The sequence below is a fragment of the Microtus oregoni genome, unplaced genomic scaffold (assembly GCF_018167655.1).
Source record: "Microtus oregoni isolate MIOR12 unplaced genomic scaffold, Mior012 000003F_ref0000135, whole genome shotgun sequence".
Taxonomy (NCBI): domain Eukaryota; kingdom Metazoa; phylum Chordata; class Mammalia; order Rodentia; family Cricetidae; genus Microtus; species Microtus oregoni.
Genome location: NW_024543062.1, coordinates 21,594,209 through 21,618,054, shown reverse-complemented (window position 1 = coordinate 21,618,054; position 23,846 = coordinate 21,594,209). Strand labels below are relative to the sequence as shown.

Below are 23,846 nucleotides of genomic sequence, written 5' to 3'. Positions count from 1 at the left end.
TGTTTATCCATTCATTGATGGACATTGGGTTGCTTATTCCTGACTACCATGAGTAATGTGGCTGTAAAGGTTTGTGCCCAGGTTTTTGGGTGATCTTGTTTTTATTTCTCGATTATGTATCTAGGAGCAGATTGCTAGGTTATAAGATGACATACCTTGTTTAATATTTTGAAGAACTGTCACACTGTTGAGATCATATTTTGAAGAGATGTTTTTTGTTACCTTGAAGTGTCTTCCTTCTGAAATTGAAGTGAAATACAAAATGGCTGAGTGTTATACAATGCTGAAACTAGACAAAGATGCCATCGCTATACTTGACGGGATTCCTTCAAGACAGAGAACTCCTAAAGTAAGCTGAAGTTTCCTCTTCCCCAGTTCTGTTCACTCTGTCTCATCCTGTATGTTCTCCATGTTTCAGGAAGTCTGTCTGATCATTCTTCTCATGGCTCTCTCATTTTTTCCCCCCAGACAGAGTTAGACTGGCGTCTAACTCACAGAGATCCACCTACCTCCCAAGTGCTAGGATTAAAGGCGTGTTCCACCACAGCCCGGCAATCACTCTCATTCTTAACACTTTCTCCCTAGTAGTGGAGTTGGGGTTCAGACAGATGGAAGGTTGACTTGTTAAGGAGCCCTGAGAATTCAGTTAGGTATAGTGGCATTCACCTATAATCCTAGCACTTGAGATGGAGGAGGAGGAAAACCAGGTGTTCAAGGCTATCCCGAAACAGACAAATAACAGAAAAAATGTTTGGCTTGGTTTTGAGGTACTGGAGATCCAACCCAGGGCTTCAGGCATGCTCAGCAAGCCCCCATCACTAAGCTGCAGGCATGACCCTTTTCTTTTTATCTAAAATTTTAATCTGGAAACAAAGTCTGACTGAGTTATCCAGGCTGTCCTTAAACTGTATAACCAGGACTGGCTTGGACTTTAACGGTTCCTACCCCATCCAGCCTTGTAGTTGGGATCACAGGCTTGCACCACCAGACTCAGCTATTCCTTAGCCTGCCTGCCTGTCATCTGTCCCTCTATCCGTCCGCCCGTCCTTCCTTCCTTCTGTGCTTCCTTTTTTTTTTCTTTCTCTCTTTTTTTAAAAAATATTTATTTATACAATATTCTTTCTACGTGTATGCCTGCAGGCCAGAAGAGGGCACCAGACCTCATTACAGATGGTTGTGAGCCACCATGTGGTTGCTGGGAATTGAACTCAGAACCTTTGGAAGAGCAGGCAGTGCTCTTAACCGCTGAGCCATCTCTCCAGCCCTCTCTTTCTCTTTTTTTAAAGATTTATTTGTGTGTCTATGTGTGGTTATGTGCATATTAGTACAGGTGCTCAAAGAGGCATTGAATCTCCTGGAGCTGGAATTAACATTAGTTGTGAGCCATCTGATGTGGGTGTTGAGAACCAAATTTAAGTCCTCTGGAATAGCAGCAATGCTCTTAACCACTGAACCACCTCTCCAGCCCGTTTTTTTTTTTTTAATATTTATTTATTTACTTATTATGTATACAATATTCTGTCTACATGTATGCCTGCAGGCCAGAAGAGGGCACAAGACCTTATTATAGATGGTTGTGAGCCACCATGTGGTTGCTGGGAATTGAACTCAGGACCTTTGGAAGAACAGGCAATGCTCTTAACCACTGAGCCATCTCTCCAGCCCTCCAGCCCGTTTTTATTATTTTTAATTGTGTGTGTGTGAGAGAGTGTTTGTGTGTGTGTGTACCTGCAGAGGCTAGGGGTGTGAGATCCCCCTGGATCTGGAGTTACAGGCAGCTGTAAGCTACCTGATGTGGGTGCTGGGAACTGAATTCAGGTCCTCTGGAAGAGTAATAGATGCATGTTCTTTTTTTTTTTTTTTAAAGATTTTATTTATTTATTATGTATACAACATTCTGCCTGCATGAAGAGGGCGCCAGATCTCATTACAGATGGTTGTGAGCCACCATGTGGTTGCTGGGAATTGAACTCAGGACCTTCGGAAGAGCAGCCAGTGCTCTTAACCACTGAGCCATTTCTCCAGCCCTAGATACATGTTCTTAACACTGACTGCTCCCTCCTATCCCTCTTTGACATTTCTTCATCTCAGGAATAGTGATCTGAAGAGTACTGCAGGTGCAAAAACACTTTTAAAAAGCTTCTTTCTTTTTTTTATATTTAATGGTGTGGTAATTTGATAACAGGAATATTGTGTTAATCTTTCCCTTTATAAAATCAAAACTACAAGCTACTCTTTGAACTGAGGAGGTGGCTCAGTGGATTGAATGCTTGCTATGTAAACATGAGGACCAGCATTTAGATGCTCAGTGCCAATGTAAAAAACCCTCTGTAGCAGCACATGTCTATAGCCCCAGAGCTGGGGTGACAACAGGCTGGCTACCCAGTGTAGTAGATTTCCGAGTTCCAATGTCAATGGGAAATGGCATCTCAGTAGACATATAGCATTGATTCTGGACTCCACACATGTGTATGTATATACCCACACACTTGCATGCATCTACACATGAGCACATACACAAAAAGACTTCATTATCCCTTGGTACATACTGGCAAAATATATATTTGTGTTTAATTTGGCAGTGTATTAAAGAGTGTGCTTTTAACTGGAACTGGTTAGACATCTGAACTATGCCCTGGCAGGGAGGACAACTTAGCAATCTGTAAATATTTTATTTTTTTTTATAGCTAATAGCATTTTTGCATTTTCTTTGTGAATCTTTTTGAAAGCTTATTAAGTTCATGAATATAAAAATAGCCTTTTTCTTTCTTTGATTCTTTTTTCTGAACAGGGCTTACAGCTCTGTGTTTGCCAAACAAGCATGTTACCACTGAGCAATACCCCTAGGTGTAAAATTACTTTTTAAAATAGTATTCTACAATAATAAATAAAGTGCTGTAAACAGTGCTTTAGGTGTCTATCCTTTCCTTGTGTGTGTGTTGGGGTTTGTGTGTGTTTGTTTGTTTGTTTGTTTGAGACAGGGTTTCTCTGTACATGTAGCCTTGGCTGTCTTGGAACTTGCTCTGTGGACCAGGTTGGCCTTGAACTCATAGAGATCCACCTGCCTCTGCAGAAATTAAAGCCTTAAGCCATCACTGCCTGCCTTTTTCTTTTGTTTTTTGTAATTTTTAAAGATTTAATTATGTGTGTGAATGTTTTGCCTGTATGTATGTATATGCATCACATGCTTGCTTGGTGCCCAGTGAGGTCAAAAGAGGCCGTTGGATTACTTGCAAGTGGAGTTTTGATGGTTGCAAGATGTCATGTAGGTGCTAGGAATTGAACACAGGTCCTCTGGATCAGCAGCAGTGCTCTTAACTGCTGAGCTGTCTCTCTAGCCTTCTGTTTGCAATTAAAAAAAAATTTATTGTGTTTACAGTATGAACTACATGTATGAACCAGATCTCATTATAAATGGTTGTGAGCCACCATGTAGTTGCTGGGAATTAAACTCAGGACCTCGGGGAGAGCAGCCAGTGGCCAGTGCTCTTAACATCCAAGCCATCTTTCCAGCCCCTTCTCTTTGCATTTTCAAAATGACCTCTAAAATGCACTACCTAAAGCCAAATAAAATAGTTTAAGTTATAGCATTTTATTATTTCAGTGTAGGCATCAGTGTGAATTAAGTTTTGTATAAGACTTATATACTGAGGTTTATAATTGAAACAGATGTTCTTTTCAGAGCCCCTGTGTTGAGTGAATACATAATATCTGGTATGTCAAATTGCAGATAACTGAAAATTTTAAAAATTGTTTTACTTTTGTGCTGTCATAGCCGCTGCTTTCCTCAGGTTAACAATCTACCAATACCATCTTGTTTAGAGCTTAAATTGGGGCATGGTCGTTTTCTCTTTGTACCATAAAGATTATCTGTCTTTTAATTTCTGTGTCTATTTGTATGTTACTGTGTAAGGTTTACTTGTACCTTAGTGAATATGCTGTACACTCTTTGTTAAAATGTGTCCTGGGCACTTGTATGTTAGTATGTTGTGTACACTTATATGTTAGCATGTGTACTGTATGTTTGTGTGTGTTAGTGTACTTGCCTGTGTGGGTCTATGAGGAGGCCAGAGGCTAATGTTGGAATGTCTTTTTTTTTTTTTTTTTTTGAGACAGGGTCTCTCACTGAACTTAGTGATCCATGTTTTTGGCTCGAATGGCTGGTCAGTGAGTTGTCAGTCCTAGGGTTGCAGTTGCAAGCTGCAGTACCCAACTGTTACAAGAGTCCTGGGGATTTGAATTCAAGATTCTTGTGGTTGCCTGCACTGTGCCCACTGAGCCATCTCCCCAACCTTCATCTTTGTAATTTGTACATTCTTTGGTACTTTTAGTTTTTCTTAGAAATGTAGGGGTAGGAGCGAGAGTATTTTGTTTCGGGTTTCACGATTTAGTTATTTATTTACTTTTACTTCACTGTTATTGTGTGTGACAGCACTGCATCGGAAGTCAGAGAGCAACTTTCAGGAGTCCATTCTCTCCTTCCACAGGGATTGGACTCAGGTTGCCAGGCATGTGCAGCAAGTGCTTTCACCTACTGAGCCTGCTTGCTGCCCTGGTTAGGTTTTTTTGTAATAAGTTTATTCATTTCTTTCTTTTTGGTTTTCCGGGATAGGGTTTCTCTGTGTAGCTTTGGAGCCTATCTTAGAACTTGTTCTGTAGACCAGGATGGCCTTGAATTCACAGAGATCCACCTGCCTCTGCCTCCCGAGTGCTGAGATTAAAGGTGTGTGCCACCACCATTTGGCCTTATTATTTTTTTTGTGTATGTATTTGCATGCATATATGTATGTGCAGCATATGTGTGCTTGGTACCTGTGGAGGTCAGAAGAAGGTATCAGACCTCCTGGAAATTGCCAGGTGGTGGTGGCACATGCCTTTAATTCCAGTACTTAGGAGGCAGAGGCAGGCAAATCTCTGAGCTGGAGGCCAGCCTGATGTACAGAGTGAGTTCCAGGACAACCCGGTCTATAGAGAGAAACCCTGTCTCAAAAAAATCAAAAAAACCCATTCAACCTAATAAATGAACAAACTACCTGGAAATGGAGTTATAGATGGATGTGAAGTACCATGTGAGCACTGGGAAACAAACCTGGGTCCTCTGTAAGAGCAACAAGTGCGCTTAACCACTGAGCAATCTCTCCAGCTCTCATGTTTGGGTGTTTTGGTTTTTTTTTTTTTTTTTTTGAGAGGCTTTCAGTATGTATCCCAAGTTAGCCTTGAACTTGTGATCATCTGCATCTGCCTCCCTAGTGCTGGGGATTATAGGTAGAGGATTATAGGGTTTTTAATGAAGGATTTCTTTTGAAATAGGTTTATTAAGTACCATATTTAAATTTTTCTGAAATGTAGATGTCTTATCTCACTGGATTTAAATAATGTGGTTAGTCTTTGAGTCATGTCACCTTTGGAGATCACTGAGGTTTTTTTTTTTTTTTTGTCTCAATATGGTGAGTAGACAGTTCTAGTTTAAGTATTAGACCATATTCTAGCCACTGGTCTGCCAGAAGCCAAGTTTGTCTGTTTTCCTTGGTTTATGTCATTTATTTGGTGGTGTGTGTGTGTGGGGGGGGGTATCTGATCCTTCTTAAACATCTATGTCAAATGTTGTAAGCTCGGTGTTGTGGCTCATGCCTGTAATTACAACATTTAGGAAACTGAGGCTGGAGGATTGCCGTAAATTTGTGGAATAGCCGGACTGAACTACTAAATATGAAACTTAAAAAAAGCTAGCAGCCATTTAGTTGTACCTGTCTGTCATCCTGTGCTTCGGAGGTGAGGCATAAGGATCGGGAATTCAAGGTCCTCTTTAGGTACACAATGAGATTGAAGCTCAGGATGGCTCATCAGTTAAGTGTTTGCTGTTCTTCCTGGGGCCAGAGTTAGTTTTCCAGCACCCACATCAGTAGCTCATAACCACCTGTAAGTCCAGCTCCAGGGGATGATCCACCTCTGCTGATCTCCAAAGGCCCCCCATGCATACCCACACACTCTTATGCTCACAGACACAGTTACATTTGTGCACATAAATAAAAATAGTCTTTTTAGAAATTGGGACAATGTCAGTTAGCGGTGGTGGCACACAGCACACCTTTAATCCCAGTACTTGGCAAGTAGTAGCCAGCTGATATCTGTGAGTTTGAGGCCAGCCTGGTCTACAAAGCAAGTTCCAAGACAGGCTACATGGAGAAACCCTGTCTTGAAGTAAAAAAAAATTAAGATTTCTTCACTTTTTTCTTTTTTGAATAAAGTTTTTTTTTCTCAACTTTTATTGATTCTCTGTGGATTTCACATCATGCATCTGGATTCCACTGATCTCCCTGTCCCCTTGCTTCCCCCTTCTGCCCGTGCAACCTCCCCCAAAAACAAAACAAAAAAGTTAAAAGAAAAAACAACAAAAGAAAAAAAGAATCTCTTGGTGGAAGCACTAGTGTGTTGCTGAGTCACACAGTTTACCCATTAGTCCATTCATCTTTACTTGTAAATGTTCACTTCTATTTGTCATTTGTCTGGTTTGAGGCCTCTGGCTTCTGCTACACCCAAATAATGGGCTTTCTCTGGGGCTCCCCTTGGAGATCCTGTTGGTTCATCCTCTTCACACGCTTCAAGTTCATAGTTGCTGTGGATGTTGGGGTGGGTTAACTCATAGATCTGGGTCTGGGTGGTAGCTGGCTTGGAAGACAGGGTTTCTCTGTGTAACAACCCTGGCTGTCCTGGAACTCACAGAGATCTGCCTACCTCTGCCTCCCAAGTGCTGGGATTAAAGATACGTGCCACCATGCCTGGCTTCTTCACTTTCTTATGCTTTAGTACTAAATTTAAAATATGAGTTTAGGCTGGAAGGGTGGCTTCAGCAGTTGGGAGTGTATACAACTCTTCAGAGGACCTGAGTTCAGGTCCCAGCACTCATGTCAGGTGGTTCAGAGCCACCTGTAACTCTAGCTCCAGGGTAATTAACTCCTTCAGCCTCTGTGGGCACCAGTACTCATACACACAGAAACACAGGTGGGAGGCGCATGCATTTAAAAGAGGCAGATAGATCTTTTATGAGATCCAGGCCAACCAGGGCTATACAGTGAGACTCTGTCTCAAAACAAAAACGAACAACAACAAAAATTTTTAAAATATATCAGCTTGAGCACTTCTGGAGCCATTCATCTTAACAGCAAAAATCAAAGTAACTAAAATTCTGGTGCATTTCTTGAGTCTGTGTTAATCCCAGAGGCAGCATCTTTGGTTAGATATAAAGAGGTTATTTGGAAGGATTACAGAAGTAGGAAAAATAAGGATAATTGTTCTTTGTTTTGAGGAACGGAATCAATCTTTATTTGCCCAGGGCTGTGGGTAGATTTTTCTAATAGAAAGCAGAATAGTAATTGGGAGTAAAAATCAGAACTTGCTCATAGTGAAGTACTTCCTTTGCAGATGCACTTGCTTTACTGTCCTTTGTTTTTTGTGTGTAGATAAACATGATGTTGGCAAACCTGTACAAGAAAGCTGGTCAGGAACGCCCATCAGTCACCAGCTATAAGGAGGTCCTGCGGCAGTGCCCCTTGGCCCTTGACGCCATTCTAGGTATAGAAAGTTTTCTTTCTGTTGCCTGGGGTATTTGCATTCAAAGATGATAGTTCTCAGTTATGAGTATGCGTTAGATAGAGTAGGGCATTTTTTTAGACTTTAATTTTATTTTGTATGAATGAGGTTTTTGCCTGTATGTATATTTGTGAACCATGTGTGTGCCTGGTGCCCGTAGAGGATAGAAGAGGACATTGAAATCCAAGAACTGGAGTTGTGGATAGTTTTAAGTCATGTGGGTTCTGGAAATCAAACCCAGATCCTCTGCAAGAACACCAAGTGCTCTTAACCATTGAGCCATTTTTCCAGCCCCTAGAGTAGGCCTAAAACTTTTTAAATACTGTCATTTTGAAATAAAGAGTAATGCCTGTCTTTTAGGGTTAGGGGAATAGCACAGTGGCAGTATGTGCTTACCATCCTTGAGGCTCTGACCTCTTAGTGTTGTGTGCATCGCTTAGACTAGAGAAGGCAGCTATGCAGCCTGCTGTTTGCTGCACTGTGGGAGGAAGATGCTGTGCCTCACCTTTCTCTTGCTTTTGGGGGGATTAGGTTTGTTATCCCTTTCTGTAAAAGGCGCGGAAGTGGCATCAATGACGATGAATGTGATCCAGACTGTGCCCAACCTGGACTGGCTGTCCGTGTGGATTAAAGCATATGCTTTTGTGCACACTGGAGACAACTCGAGAGCAATCAACACCATCTGGTGAGAGCCAGGATATAAACTCTGAGATTGTTTTGGTGGGAGGCACGGTCTGAGATATGTAAGCTCTTACTACGTGGCCTGGGCTCTCCTTGAATTGGCCTCAGTCTCCCAGCCTCAGTGTCCCTATTGCTGGTATTATAGTCATGAGCCACCAAGCCTGGCTTAATCCAAGGATTTTTAAGGCCCTTTGCTTATCTGGAGATCTGATGTATTTCTGGTAAAGCAGAAAAAGTAGATGCTTACTGCTTGGCATTACAGTCTTTAGGCAGTGTTTTCTAATGCACTAAATGGTTGCAAATATAATAAACTGTTAGAACCTGTAAAAATGAAAAGCTGGACTGAGTTCTGCTCTGTTCATGTGAAGAATAGAGAGCAAACTGCTGTGGATGTCATATGTTCACGCCTTTTTCTTCGGTATATGTATTTATTGTAACACCTTACATAGGGTGCCTCTTTGTAATTGGCATTTCTTTCTATTCATAGTCCTAGGACAAAAAGCTATATATTTTTTTCAGTCATGAGTAGTTGTCACTTGTGAATGACATATAAAAATTATGTATTTTTTTTAAACTATAGCCTTGCTAAGTGTGGTGGTACACACCTTTAATCTCAACACTCAAGAGGCATAGATAGGCTTGACAATGCTCCATAGTGATACCCTGTCTCAAAAAAAAAATTAAGGAAAATCATAACCAGGTTTATATTTGATACACACACACACACAATTTCATTGTATAACTTTGAACCATTTTATTTATTTAATTTTATGTATATGGTTGTTCTGTCTGCATGTATGTTTGTATCCCATGTGTGTGCTAAGTGCACAGAGGCCATTGGATTCCTTGGAAGTAAACTTATAGGTAGTTGTAAGCTGCTGTGCTAGGGCTGGGATTGAACATGGGTCCTTTTTAAAAGTTTTTAAAATTGCATTTGTATTTATTTATTGTTCATGGGTACAACTTGGAGGAGTCTGTTCTCTCCTTTTACTGTGTAGGTCCCAGGGATCAAACGCAAATCATCAGGCTTAGTGGCCTTACCTGTTGAGCCATCTTGCTGGCTTAATTATTATTATAGCTAGGAGTTATTGTGCCTGTGTAAAAATACCAGAACTTGGGAGGTGGAGGATCATGAGTTCAAGGCCAACTTGGATAAAGTAGTAGACCCTACCTCAAAAAAACAACCCCCCAAAACCTTTTTATGAAAATGTTGTACATACGGAAAAGTATGTCATTTATATGCCCACCCCCCAAATGCAATGATTAAAGCTCTATGACAGATTCTAAGGGTTAGTATTTAATATCTTTTAAGTTCACTGGAGAAAAAATCCTTACTGCGAGACAACGTGGACCTGCTTGGAAGCTTGGCAGACCTGTACTTCAGAGCAGGAGACAGTAAGAACTCCGTCCTCAAGTTTGAACAGGCGCAGATGTTGGATCCTTATCTGATAAAAGGTGAATTCTTGGGCTGTAGAGTGTCTGTAAAAGGCAGCTAAGAGAAAAGGCAGAAAGAATGTGGCGTTGGCACCTTGTGTTTCTTGTTTTTTGTTGTTGCTTTTAGGCTTATTTTTAATTGTGCGTAACTGTGTCTGTGTGTGGGCATGTACACGTGAGTACAGTGCCCTTGGAGGCCAGAGGTATTGGATTCTCCAGGAGTTGGATGACCCATGTGACATGGGTGTGAGAATACATGCTCTTTATTGCTGAGCCATCTCTCCAGCCCCTTGTTTTTTATTGTTTGAAGAGAGGGTCTCATGTAGCCAGACCACCCTTGAACCTGGCTTTGAATTCTTGATTCTCCTGCTTCTACCTTCCAAGGAGGCATGTGCTGCCATGGTGCCCAGCTCTGCTACTGTTGTTTTTCAAGACAGCTTTTGTGAGACTCGCTTACTGGAGCAGTCCTTTCCCTTGTCCTGGCGTATGTCTCTAACACTTAGCTAATTCTATTCTGAGTGGTTGTTTTGACTTGAATATAAGTGTTTTCTCCTCACAGACCATTGCTTAGCTTTTTCTTTTAAGGGGTATCATGGCCCCCGTCCCTGTGAATTATAAATTTATGATGTGGCTGACTGATGGCATCTGCAGAACCCTAATGTCCTTTTTAGGGATTTTTGTTTTACTCTGTCCTTAGTATAATTATGGAGAAGTAGGGAACGGATATTAGGAAAGGGACAGAGTGGTTAAAGTATCATCAGAGCAGGCAGAGCAGCTGTTGGTCTAGAGGCAGTTCCAGGTAAAGGAACAAGGAACAGTGGCCTGAGAGGCAGGTAAGGGACCAGCAGTTTGAAAAATTGAATGCTCAGGGGTAGAGAGAAGTGAGATCATAAAGACTCAACAGAGGCCAACAGAAGACTATGGCTCAGGACAGCAAGCAGGCTTTTTATATGAGTACAGAATGACTGAACAATAGTTGTAACACTCAGGATGCTGAGGCAGGATTGTGAGATCAAGGCTAGCTATACAGTGAGACCCTGACTCTACCAAACAAAAAGGATGACTGGGTATGAAGGGGCCTTCCCAAGTATCGAGATGTGGGAACGGTCTAGAAAGTGTGCTCGTGCAAGATCTCCCCTGTCAATCTACCTACACCACATTAGTAATCCCAGCACTTGAGAGGTAGAAAAAGAAGGGTCAGCAGTTCAAGTTCATTGGCCATTCTGGGCTACTTGAATAGAAGCCAGCAGTAATGGTATACACCTTTAATTCCAGCACTTGGGAGGCAGAGGCAGGCAGATCTCTGAATTTGAGGTCAGCATGGTCTACAGAGTGAGTTCCAGGACAGCCAGAGCTACACAGAGATACTTCTGTCTGGAAAAAAACAAAAATCACAGAACAAAACAAAAAACCCAACAAAAACAAAAAAGTAAAGAGAGAGAGAAAAAAATTAGTGTTTAGAAAAATAAGAGCCTGGTGGCATTGGTAGCTTGGAATTGGATACTTACACTCAAAACCCAGGCTAGCAGAAGTGTGGCTTTGATCTTGCTGTGAGGAGTGGGAATTTGAAGGGATGATAAGGAAGGAGAACAGTAAGAGGAGGTTTGTGAGAGTCAGCACGACCTTTATAATTTTTTTAAAATATTTATTTATTTATTTATTTATTATGTATACAATATTCTATCTCTGTGTGTCTACAGACCAGAAGAGGGCAGCAGATCTCGTTACAGATGGTTGTGAGCCACCATGTGGTTGCCGGGAATTGAACTCATGACCTGTGGAAGAGCAGGCAATGCTCTTAGCCACTGAGCCATCTCTCCAGCCCCCAGCACGGCCTTTATAAACCATGAGGGAGGAGTGAAAGGGACTTGGCAGGGTGAAGAATGAGAGAGGTGTGTTCCTTAGTGAACTACATTCCAGAACAAAACTACAGCTTTTTGGGGCATAGGCCAGAGGCCATTTTTATATGTTTGTTTGTTTGAGACTGGGTGTTTTTCAGCATAGTAAGCATGTGCTGATGGCTGAGAGCTCTTGAGTAACAGCAATTATGAGATGCTTTTTTGAGTTTTTTTTCTGGGCAGTTGTTCACCACACTACAGGTTTAGGGACAGACAGTTCTTGACATTAATGGCTTTCAAGTTGTGATGTAGGATCTGTTGCTTCTGTGCCTGCCTGTCTCTGTCTTTCCTTCTTTCATGTGTGTGGTGTTTGCCTGCAAGTTTATGTTGAGCATGTATGTGCAGGAGCCCACAGAGGCCAGAAGAGAGGGCCTTTTTTGTTTTGGATAGTTTGCTATCCATTCACCAGTCACTTAGACCTTGAACTTCTGAACTTCTGCTTTTCCTACTTCCCAGATGCTGGGATTATTGACCTGTACCACCATCATATTTATGTGGTGCTAGACATTGAACCCTTGCATGCTCACAACTTCTCTCCCAACTGAGCTGCATCTCCAGAGGGTTTTTTTTTTTTTTTCTTGAGACAGGGTGTCTCTGGATAACAGCCCTGGGTATCCTAGAATTCCCTCTGTATGCCAGACTGCCTTGAACTCACAGAGATCCAACTGCCTCTGCCTCCTGGGTGCTGGAACTAAAGGCATATGCCACTCCCACCCCGGCTTATTTAATTTTAAAATTAAATTATTTGTGTATGTGTGTGTATGGTATGTGCGCACATAGAAGGTCTGAGGGCATGTGAGTCCCGGAGGCTCGGTGGCAGTTTCCTTTACCCATTTCACAGGTTCTTCTCTGACTTTTTAAAATTTCTGTGTGTGTTTTCCCTTCATGTGTGTATGTGTACTATGTACGTCCCTGTTTCCCTCAGAAGTCAGATTCCCTGATACTGAAGTTACATGTGGTTGTGAGCCTCTATGTTGGTGCTGGGAACTGAACCTGAGCCTCTGCAAGAAATATTCTTGCCTGCTGAGCCATTTCTCCTGCCTCCTTTGCCTTTTCTGAGGACCTTTCCCTCTTTGGTAGAAGAACCTCTTACTACAATGCTCTTTCTTTCAGGAATGGATGTTTATGGCTACCTCCTGGCACGAGAAGGGCGGCTGGAGGATGTGGAGAACCTTGGCTGCCGCCTTTTCAACATTTCAGATCAGCACGCGGAGCCCTGGGTGGTCTCTGGGTATGCTGGCTTATTCCTTCTTTTTTTCTCACCAATTTTCAGTCGATTTTAAAAAAAGATACTTTTTTCTCTTTAAGAGAATATGAGTTGAACCAGGCATAGTGGTGCAGGTTTTTATTCTCATCACTCAGGAGGCAGAGGCAGGTGGATCTCTGTGAGTTTAGGGCTAGCCTGGTCTTCATAGCAAGCTCTAGTCAGTCAGGGCCTCATAGTTAAGACCGTGTCTTTAAACAAAAAGTTGAAATCACAGTCATGAGACCTGAATCAAACCAGGATGTGCCTGTGACTTTGGGCAGGCATTTATTGATTCTTCTGAGTATGTTTCCTTATTTGGAGACCAGGATAATGATCCCTACTTTAAGGACAGAGATGATGCGTTGTGTTTAGTAGGCCTCACTCAGGGTAAGAGCAGTCAGTACTGGCCTCACACTGACAACATGGCTGTAACAGGAGGAGTGAGCTGCTTGTTGTCCCAGCCACCCCGCTATCTTTCACACGAAATAACCACATAGAAATTGTATTAATTAAATCATTGCCTGGCCTCTTATTGGCTAACTCTCACATCTTGATTTAATCCATTTTTAATAATCTGTATTACCACTTGGAAGTGGCCTACTGGGAAAGATTCAGCATGTCTGTCTCTGGCAGCTCCATGGTGGCTCTCTGTCTACCCTTCTTCCCAGCATTCTCTTCTGTCTACTCCGCCTACCTAAGTTCTGCCCTATCAAAAGGCCAAGGCAGTTTCTTTATTCAACCAATGAAAGCAACACATAAACAGAAGAACCTCCTACACCACATGGATTTTATAAGACAATATCTAGATGTCCTAGTCCTTTTTTTTTGTTTTGTTTTTTTAGTTTTATGTGTCTGGATGTTTTTGCCTACATGTATGTCTGTGTGCCACATGAGTGGCTGGTGCTTGCAGTGGTCAGATTCCCTGGAACGGACGTTACAAATGATGCTGGAGATTAAACCCTGGTTCTCTGCAGGAGCAGCAAGTGCTATGAAGTACTGAGCCATCTCTCCAGTCCCTTTCCATTTATTTATTTATTTATTTTCAAGATAAGGTTTCTCTGTGTAGCCCTGGCTGTCCTGGAACTCACTGTGTAGACCAGGCTGGTTTTGAACTCACAGAGATCCACTTGCCTCTGTCTTCCAAGTGCTGGGATTAAAGGTGTGCACCACCACTGCCAGATTTTTTTTCTTAAGGTAGTGTGGTTTTTTTATTTTTATTTTTTTAAACTTACCTGAATGTGTGAGTATGTGCCACGTTTGAGCAGGTGCCTGTGGAGGTCATAAAAGGATGTTGAATCTCCTGGAGCTGGAGTTATAGACAGTTGTGAACTGCTCGTGTGGATACTAGAAACCAAACTGTTGAGCCTTCTCTTTAGTCCTCTTTTTTATTTTTAATTTTTTGGATCATTTTGTGTCTTTTTTGACCTTTTTGTTTTTGTTTTTAAACCAGGACATTTTATAGTCTGACTGTTAATCTTCAAGATGAATTGGATGCTACAAGAGCCACCCTCTTGGGGTTAGGTGTTGTTCCTTCACAGAAGCCACGCCGTTTTGTTTTGTTTTGTTTTATGCCGAGACAGTGTTTTACTGTGTAGCCCTGGCTGCTCTGGAACTTGCTCTGTAGACCAGGATGGCCTCGAACTCACAGAGATCCGTCTGTTCTACCTCCTAAGTGCTGGGATTAAAGGTGTGCACCACCACCACTGCCTGGCACAGAATCCATGTCCTAATCTGTATTAGATAATTTTTAGGTAACCTCATTGGCCCAATCCCAGTAGTGTTTCTTCTCTTAGCCTTAGCACTCTAGTTATGCTTTCTCTTGGTGTTGGCAGGGAGCTGTATTTGCCATAGGTAGACTTCTGAAGGTGGTAGGCCTTAGAGCTACAGCAGTGCTGTTACTACACAACATGTTGCTTATATGTTGTTAGCTACACAACCTGTGCATCTTATTGCAAAACTTTCCAAAGGATGATGTTCGGCATCTTTCCTCATCTTGTTTCTGCTATGGAGACCAAAGAGCTGCTGTTGTTTTGAAATTAAGTCTCTCTATGTAACTCTGGCTGTCCTATAACTTAGTATGTAGACCAGGCTGGCCTGGAACTCAAAAGAGACCCTTCTTCTGTGTCACCATGCTAGGCTATCCTTTGTTTTTTGTTTTTTCTTTTAAGTGTATGTATACACACACACACACACACACACACACACACACACACACAATATTCTGTCTGTCTGTATGCCTGCAGGCCAGAAGAGGGCACCAGACCCTATTATAGATGGTTGTGAGCCACCATGTGGTTGCTGGGAATTGAACTCAGGACCTTTGGAAAAGCAGGCAATGCTCTTAACCTCTGAGCTATCTCTCCAGCCCCTATCCTTTGTTTTTTGAGAGAGTCTCATGTACCCTAAGACTGGGGCTACCATGTAGCTGAGGCTGGCCTTAGACTTCTGATCCTTTTTTTTTTTTAATTCCTAGAGAATTTTGTACATTGTAATTAGAGGTAAGGTTTGTTCCTGGCTGCTCAGCCCCAAAATAATCACACAGAAACTATATTATTTAAGTCACTACTTGGCCCATTAGTCTAGCTTCTTATTTGCCAATTCTTACATCTTAATTTAACCAATCTCCAATGATCTGTGCATTACCACGATGTCATGGCCTACCAGCAAAGCTTCAGTGCGTCTTCTCTCTGACTCTGCCTCCTTTCTCCTAGCATTCAGTTTAGTTTTCCCTGCCTAGCTCTGTTCCCCTATAGCACTGCTATGGGCCCAAAGCAGTTCCTTTATTAACGATGGTATTCACAGCATACAGAGGGGAATCCCACGTCAGTATTTTGATCATATTCACTTCAGACTCCTCCTCTTAATTCCAGCAGATCCATCCTCCCTACCCCTTCCCCAACCTGCTATTCTCTTTTTTATTTAATAAACCTTTGACATCATTTTGTGCTCTCCATTTTCTTTTGGGTATAGGGCAATACAGTGGAGTGTAGTTGACCCACTGTTAAGCCAGACTTAAAGAAAAATGGACTCTCCTTTCCCCAGAGCCACCAACTATCCGTAGGTCCTCATTTATGGGTGGGATGTCATAGACCCTGTCCACTTCCAAGCTGGAATGTTGATTTTGTGGGACCGCAGCTCCGTGGATTCAGGAGCGCATGTGTTCTGTAATGTTCTGATGATAATGCACCAATTCTCCCAGACTTCTGCCTCTTAGACTCTTTCTGCCCTGCCCTCTTCTACAATGGCCTCTCCGAAAGGGGAGGTGACATAGTTACCCCATCTGTGGACGGGCACTCTGTCACTGATTCACTGAAGTTCAGCTTCTGAGCCTCTTTACTCCACCATCCACATGCTGGGGTTACTGGAGTGCTTGACCATGCCTGTGTAAGATGCCCTCGGAGTGATACTTAATTGGTTTATATTTGTTTTGTTTAGCTTCTTTACTGATATCTGGGTTGTAGCTGTAAGCATAATTTGTAATTGACTTTCTCTGATTGTGGATGAAGTGTCCTCAAAAGATTTTTATTGCATTTTAATTTATTGTGTGTGAATGTGTCAACACTTGCCACATGTGTGTGGAAGTCACAAGACAGCAAGAGCGGTTCTCTCCTTCCCTCTGTAGGTCTTAGGAACTGAATTCAAGTCATCAGCCTTGGCTGTAAGCACCTTAATCCTCTGAGCCATTTGGACAACTTTTTTGGGTTTTGTTTTGTTTTTAAAGACAGTCTGTCAGCTTCTCAAGTGCTAAGGTTAAAGGAATTTGCACCCCCAGCCTGGCGGCCATTGAGGCTTTTCTCAAATAACTTGTTCTTTTCCCTAGATGCCATAGCTTCTATAGCAAACGCTACTCTCGGGCCCTGTACCTGGGTGCCAAGGCCATTCAGCTGAACAGCAACAGTGTCCAAGCTCTGCTCCTCAAAGGAGCAGCACTCAGGAACATGGGCAGAGTCCAGGAAGCTATCATACATTTTCGGGAGGCCATAAGGCTCGCACCTTGCCGCTTAGACTGCTATGAAGGTAAGATAGGAGACTGCCAGTGTGGCTGACGTGACAGCTGCGCTACATGGAAGGTTTTGTTAGGTCAGAGTTCTGTTGTATGTTAGAGTCATGGCGGCTGGGGATGAGCAGCTTTAAAAAACAGACAGAGTCTCTCCAGCATTGATTGGTTGGTTAATTTTTTTTTTAAATTTATTATTAATATTTTTTGAGACAGGATGTTGCTGTAGCCCAGCAGAGCTGTGCCAGGTTTAGCAACATTTGGTGACTGAGTCACCAATACTAAAATAGCTCTTACAAGATTCTGTTCCTCTAAAACATTTTTATAAGAATTTAAAAATAAGCTCAGTAGTCTGTCTCGTAACGGGAAGATGAGTTCAAATTTGAAGAGAAAAATTTGAAGTTGGAAAGAAGAAAAATGTGCTTATATAGTCAGAGGCTATGCTGGGTCATTTTTAGTCCCGTTGGGTCATTAGAATGGGGGAAGGCACAGCAGGGCGGGTGCGGCAGAGCATGGTGAGTGGTGTGATGGGGCTGTCTTGCGATACAGCATCTCTGCTTTGTTTTTCAGGTCTCATAGAATGTTACTTAGCTTCGAACAGCATTCGAGAAGCAATGGTGATGGCCAACAATGTTTACAAAACTCTAGGTGCAAATGCGCAGACTCTTACCCTCTTAGCCACCGTGTGTCTGGAAGATCCAGTGACGCAGGAGAAAGCCAAAACTTTGTTAGATAAAGCACTGGCCCAGAGGCCGGACTATGTGAAGGCTGTCGTGAAAAAGGCAGAGCTGCTCAGTGAGTGCACCACCCTTCTGTGTTCTTCTTGGTTGTTGGGTCCCACATCTCCGGGGGGTGTTGCAGTCCCTGAAGCTTATGATGATAGAGCAGGTCTGAGCCTGCCTGAAATGCTTTACATATATCACAACCAGACAGGCTCAGGCCTACTTAGATTGATGTGAACCAGCTAAAATCACTTGTAGCTGCTCAGCTCATCTCTGGTTTAGTTTTAAACTACTTTAGTCTGAATGCAGCTGGTTTTAGTCAGTTTGAGCTGTTCAGAGCTGTCTGGGTTCTCTGGGCTTTGTTCTTGCTTCTGGCATAACCATATGTTTACATGATGCTGGGAGGAAGCTGTTTTGGCTTGTGGTTCTAGTACAGGGCCAGTGGTCTCTCGTCTGGTGCTGGCCTTCTGGCTGGCATCTGCATTCTAAAGGCAGCACAGGACATCACATGAGTAGGGACACCATTTGTTCTGACTCATGATAAACTCCTATATTTCTGCTGGTTTGGGAAATAAAATTGAATTTGACTGTTTCAAGATAGTGTTTTTCTGTGTATCAACTCTGACTATCCTGGTACTTGCTCTGTAGACCTGGCTGGCCTCGTACTTACAGAGATCCTCCTGCCTCTGCCTCCCTAGTGCTGGCGTGCACTAGTGTGCCCCCCCCCCCTTTTTTTTTTAATTTTCGAGACAGGGTTTCTCCGTAGCTTTTGGTTCCTGTCCTGGAACTAGCTCTTGTAGACCAGGCTGCCTCGAACTCAAGAGATCCGCCTGCCTCTGCCTCCTGAGTGCTGGGATTAAAGGCGTGTGCCACCACCGCCTGGCTCTCCCCCCCCCCCCTTTTTTTAAGTTTAAGAGTGTATCTAAAGATTCAGAACACAGGTTCAGTGGTTTAAGTAAAGATGCCATCAAGGCTGACAGCTTCAGTTCAGGCCTCAAGACCCACTTGATAGGACAGAACCAACTTCCACAATTGTTCTCTGACCTTCACTCACGTGCTGTGGTATGCTCACCTCCTTTCACATAAATTGATGTAAGAAAATGTTTTTTTAAAGATTCAGTACTCATTTTACCATTTCCTAATGAAATAAAGACCACACACACATGAGTGAAAAGGCAATTGCAGTGCCCTTTAAGGATGTCTCTGGAGAAGTTGTCATATGTGGTGGGTGTGACTGTGCATTGGCTGAGCAGTGAAATTGTCTTTCTCTGTAGGCAGGGAACAGAAATATGAAGATGGAATTGCTCTGTTGAGGAATGCCCTGGCCAATCAGAGCGACTGTGTCCTGCATCGGATCCTGGGGGACTTCCTAGTAGCTGTGAACGAATACCAGGAAGCAATGGACCAGTACAGTATAGCACTGAGGTGGGTGCTCAGCCTCCCATGGGAGGGAGGGAGGGAGGGAGGGAGGGAGAGGAGGCAGACACCTACTTTGTCCACAGTTGAAGGCAGGCTAAGAATAGTAATGAGAAGATTTAATGAATCCTCGACTTCTGACATAGTAACAGTTAGAGAAGCTTCCCTCTTCTCCAGCCCCGTCATCACATTAGACTGTACCGATGCTCCACGCCACAACTTCATAGGGTTTCACCTCGTGTATCTTTTTTAAGATCAAAGTAGCGGTAAGTGTTTTCCTATATTTCTACCTTCTATAATAACTAAAAACTTAAATTCTGAAGTTTAAATACAGCTTTTACCTGACATCTTGATCAAAATACTAACCATTTTCCTTGTTATATTTACTTCATTGGTTATTAAATGACTGAGTTAAGCGCTATCAAGATGGTTCAGCCAGTAATGGTACTTGCCACACAACCCTGGAGACCTGAGTTCAGTTCTCGGAACCCACATAAAGGTGGAAGGAGAGAACCACCTGAAAGGTTGTCCTTTGACCTCTGCATGCATGCCATGACTTATACATGATGCACAGACAAATGTCTACATGTACACACACACACACACACTAATTAATAACGCTAATAATAATAAACTTAATTTTTGAAAATAAATAAATGGCTGAATGAGAATTCAGAGTATTCAATAAAAAGTGCTTAGCACTGTACCTGGTATGGAGTAAATAATAAATGCAGCAGGCATTTTTGCTGATTAGTGCAGAAGTGGGTTTTTTTTTTTTTTTTTGAGACTTAAGAGTATGTATTAGGTATAGCAAGGAGGTGTCCTCATCAAGTCTCACATTCATCTGAGGCAGTGCTTCTGAGCACTCAGTGACACTCAGTACACAGAACTCTTTGCTGCAGTGTGTAGGGTGGGCCAAAGTGTGTGAGCCTCTGGGTAGGCAAGAGTTTCGTGTAAGCTTTGGGTAAGGAGGAGTTATAACAAACTACCCTGTGTCTGTGAGCATGGCCTGGAATGAAGTCAAGCACCAAGGTTAGAGGTATTTGCCAACCCACTAACTGCCGTGGGCGGTCATCACTGGAGAAAGGCTGCTTGTGGCTGGGGACTTGCTTCAGAGGGAGAGTGCTTGCTTAAGGAGCCAAATAAATGAGGATTCTGGGCTCGCATCTTTGTGGGGTTGCTACTAATGAAAATGCCTTGGTTCTGATTCCTATTCTCAGGACTTAATCAGTTCCATGGTGTAGCATGCAGTCTTTGTGATAACATGGACATAAGTGGCTGTGTCTGGCTGCTCCTGCTAGCATAGTGCTAGAGCTTGGTAGTTGTGAGATGGTTTAAGAACTTTATGGAGGGGAGCGAGAGATGGCTCAGTGGTTAAGAACATTGTCTGTTCTTCCAGAGGTTCTGAGTTCAATTCCCGGCAACCACATCTGTAATGGGGTCTGGTGCCCTTTTCTGGTCTGCAGACATACACACAGACAGAACGTTGTATACATAATACATAATTTTTTTTTTTAAAGAAAACTTTATAGAGGAAAAACTTAAATTTTTTTTCTTTCTTTGGTTTTTCTGTTTGTTGTTGTTTTTGATTTTTTTGAGACAGGCTTTCTCTGTGTAGCTTTGGACCCTGTCCTAGAACTCACTCCCAAGAGCTGGGATTAAAGGCGTGCACCACCACTGACTAATTAAGAATTTTTAATTGCAATTTTAGTCATTATATTTTATTGTTTATTAATTTATTTTTACTTTATGTATGGTGTGTGGTTGCTTTGCCTGCATATGTCTGTATACCATGTGTGCCTGAAGGGGGCGTCAGATACCTGGGTCCTGGGGTCACAGGTGGTCATGAGTCACCATGTGGGTGCTGGGAACTGAACCCAGGTCCTCTGAATGAACGAACAACAAGTGCTCTTCACCGCTGAGCCACCTCTCCAACCCCCTCAAGTTAAAATTTCTAAAACTTAGGACAGTGTCCCTTTTCACTTCTGATGGACTCCCCGGGTCCAGCCTTGGAAGACACAATCATTTGCATCATCTCTGACCCTAGTGTTTCACTGCTGGGCCAGCTTGGTGACAGAGCAGTCCAGTGGAGCAAGGCAGAGACTCAGGCCTCTCTCTCCTTTGTTTTGTTGTTCCTTAGTTTGGACCCCAATGACCAGAAGTCTCTAGAGGGCATGCAGAAGATGGAGAAGGAGGAGAGTCCCACGGATGCTACCCAGGAGGAAGATGTGGATGACATGGAAGGGAGTGGGGAAGAAGGAGACCTGGAGGGCAGCGACAGTGAGGCTGCCCAGTGGGCTGACCAGGAGCAGTGGTTTGGCATGCAGTGAAGGCCCAGCGGCAGCTTCTGGTGATTCTTGGACAGGCAGATGCTGTGGGAGGAGTGTGCTTGTGACAGGAGTCCTTGCCCGTTTCCTCACCTTGTGGTCAGGACTTGAGTCTGTCAGAAGGACTTTACTCTGCCCTGCTTTGCTGAGGACTGAGAGCGACCCAAGCTGCAGACTCACCAGGCTCTGAGTGGTTCTGATGTACCGGTGGAGGACGCTTTTTTCTCTCAGTGAATGGGTTCACAGGACATGCACAGGCATGGTCAGAGGTGTTCTGGTCCTGGGCTCGCCCACCCCCTGGTAGGAATGGCAGTGCAGAACTGTGTTCTTCACTGACTGCAGAGCGGTGCTCGGCCTCAGCTTGGGCAGGTCTGAGAAGCAGCATGATGGGAGTGTGGCCGCACACTGGGCCGGTCCACCTAATAAAACTGTTGAGTGGTGTCACAGTGGACACCCTTTCACAGACTCTCCTTCCGTCTCCTAGTCAGCCCTGAGACCCTACAACAGTTTGGCATAAATACACCCCCTTCTCCCGTGTGTTTGGAGGCAGAACCCTGAACCCTTCATACAGGGTCACCTGGCTCTCAGAGGCCCGAGGTCAGGGTCTGATTTCAGCATCTGTCCTGGAGCAGCTGAAAGTCACTCAGCTACTGGGAAGAAGTTGCCTCATCCTCCCTCCTGGGTTCTGCAGGTGGATGCTTTTCAGGATGCAGACCAAGGTACATGAGCACATGAAAGATTGATTGTGCCAGCGATGGTGGCGCACGCCTTTAATCCCAGCACTCGGGAGGCAGAGGCAGGCGGATCTCTGTGATTCCAGGCCAGCCTGGTCTACAAGAGCTAGTTCCAGGACAACTAGGGCTGTTACACAGAAAAACCCTGTTTCACAAAACCAAGCAAAAGATTCATTGTAAATGTACAGTAGTCAAATTCAGAACATCCATCAGAGCAGTGGAAAGTGGGCCAGAGCAGCCTGGTGGTGACATATACTGGAGTCTTGCATTTGGGAGGCAGAGGCATGACAGTTCTACACATGCTGGCCCACACAATAAGATACATGTCTCAAGATACATGGTAAGTAAATGGACTAAGTCTCATGAAAATGTCTCAGTGTGAGCCTCAGCCTGTGTTCACTACCTGCCCTGAGCCATTTCATAGGCAGCATGTGGGTGGTGCTTTTCCTGACGTGGCCTCCCCCACAGCACCACTGACCAGTCAGTGCTGAAAGAAAAGACAAAACCCTTTGAGCATAACTTGAACCCAGTCCCCCCTCCTGTCCTCATTTCAGGCTGGATTCACATAGGTCAGATAGTTCTCCAGCTCCCTTCAGTGTCCTGGAATTCTTCCCCTTATTACATGTCTCCCATGCTGCAGGGAGCCTCTGGGCCAGTGTGACTCTCCATCCCAGGTGGACCCCTCAGGTCCAGCCTTGGGCTGAGGCGTAAGGAGTGTAGCAACCCCATGGTTAGGAAGCACTTTCAAAGGATGGAGTGTTGACACTGCCACTCTGACTACAGCACATCAGGACTGGGAGCCTGTGACTCTCCACTTGAACTGATTGCTTGCTGGGAAGCCAAGCAACCTGAGTGGCAATGAGCCTTAAGCATACACGATTCCCCACAGGGACCTTGTGGCATCAGCATGTCATAGCTGGGATGAAGTGTTTATGCTAAGCTCTTGTACTCCCCATCCAAGTGTGGGAGCAGCTGTGCAGCCTCCCCGCTTAGGATTCAACAAGCAGGAGACCCCAGCATAGCGCTGTCTTATCCTCTGGCTGTGAAGACACCCTGACTATAGCAACTCTTTTTTGTTTGCTTTGCTTTTTTTTTTTTTTTTTTTTGAGACGGGGTTTTTCTGTTGCTTTGGAGCCTGTCCTGGAACTAGCTCTTGTAGACCTTAAACTCACAGAGATCTGCCTACCTCTGCCTCCCAAGGGCTGGAATTAAAGACATGCGCCACCACTGCCAACTCTTATTGAAAGAAAGCATTTAATTGAGGGCTTGCTTAGAGTTTCAGATGTTTAGTCCACTCTCATTATGGTGGGGAACATGGTAGCATGCAGGCAGGCACTGAGCCTGTGGTGCCTCAGAAATGGCTCAGGGCAGGTAGTACGCACAGGTTGAGGTCACAGAGACTTTGAGGAGACTTGGCCTGTTTTATTTATCTTGTGTCTTTTGAGACAGATCTTGCTGTGTAACCAGCAGTTCTGGAGAACAACAGCCTGATCCATAGAGAGCAAGCTTGGGCCTTGCATGGGGTTTTGAAGCCTCAGAGCCCACTGCCCATTCTGAAACACTACTTCCAAGGCCACGCACCTCCTAATCCTCTGACCCTTTCAAATGCTTCCTGGTGACTGAGCACTCAAACCTATGATCTGAGGGTCCTTCTTATTAAAACCACAGGTGCTGAGGAGCTGTCAGCCGCTAGTCCTTCCTGGTGGGGACTGTAGCCCTGCCCTGCTCATGGGCCTCTCTCCATTGCCGAGTCCCTGCTGGACCTAGTGGCCTGGTACATGTGGTTCACCCACAGGACCCA

At 43.8% G+C, this 23,846-nt stretch overlaps 1 protein-coding gene across 2 annotated transcripts in view; it reads left to right on the top strand.

Moving 5' to 3' along the window:
• Anapc7 (anaphase promoting complex subunit 7) overlaps window positions 1-21,794 on the top strand; it is a 29,237-nt gene extending 7,443 nt beyond the window's left edge. Inside the window, exons 3-11 of one of the 2 annotated variants that reach the window (XM_041649276.1) lie at window positions 230-349; window positions 7,461-7,572; window positions 8,122-8,275; window positions 9,584-9,726; window positions 12,717-12,834; window positions 16,670-16,866; window positions 17,417-17,641; window positions 18,843-18,993; window positions 21,125-21,794. In XM_041649276.1, the coding sequence (XP_041505210.1) occupies window positions 230-349; window positions 7,461-7,572; window positions 8,122-8,275; window positions 9,584-9,726; window positions 12,717-12,834; window positions 16,670-16,866; window positions 17,417-17,641; window positions 18,843-18,993; window positions 21,125-21,314 (1,410 nt within the window). In that variant the 3' untranslated portion in view covers window positions 21,315-21,794. The remainder of the gene's footprint in view (window positions 1-229; window positions 350-7,460; window positions 7,573-8,121; window positions 8,276-9,583; window positions 9,727-12,716; window positions 12,835-16,669; window positions 16,867-17,416; window positions 17,642-18,842; window positions 18,994-21,124) is intronic. The other variant, XM_041649278.1, reaches the window with a different exon arrangement.
• The last annotated feature ends 2,052 nt before the right edge of the window (window positions 21,795-23,846 follow it).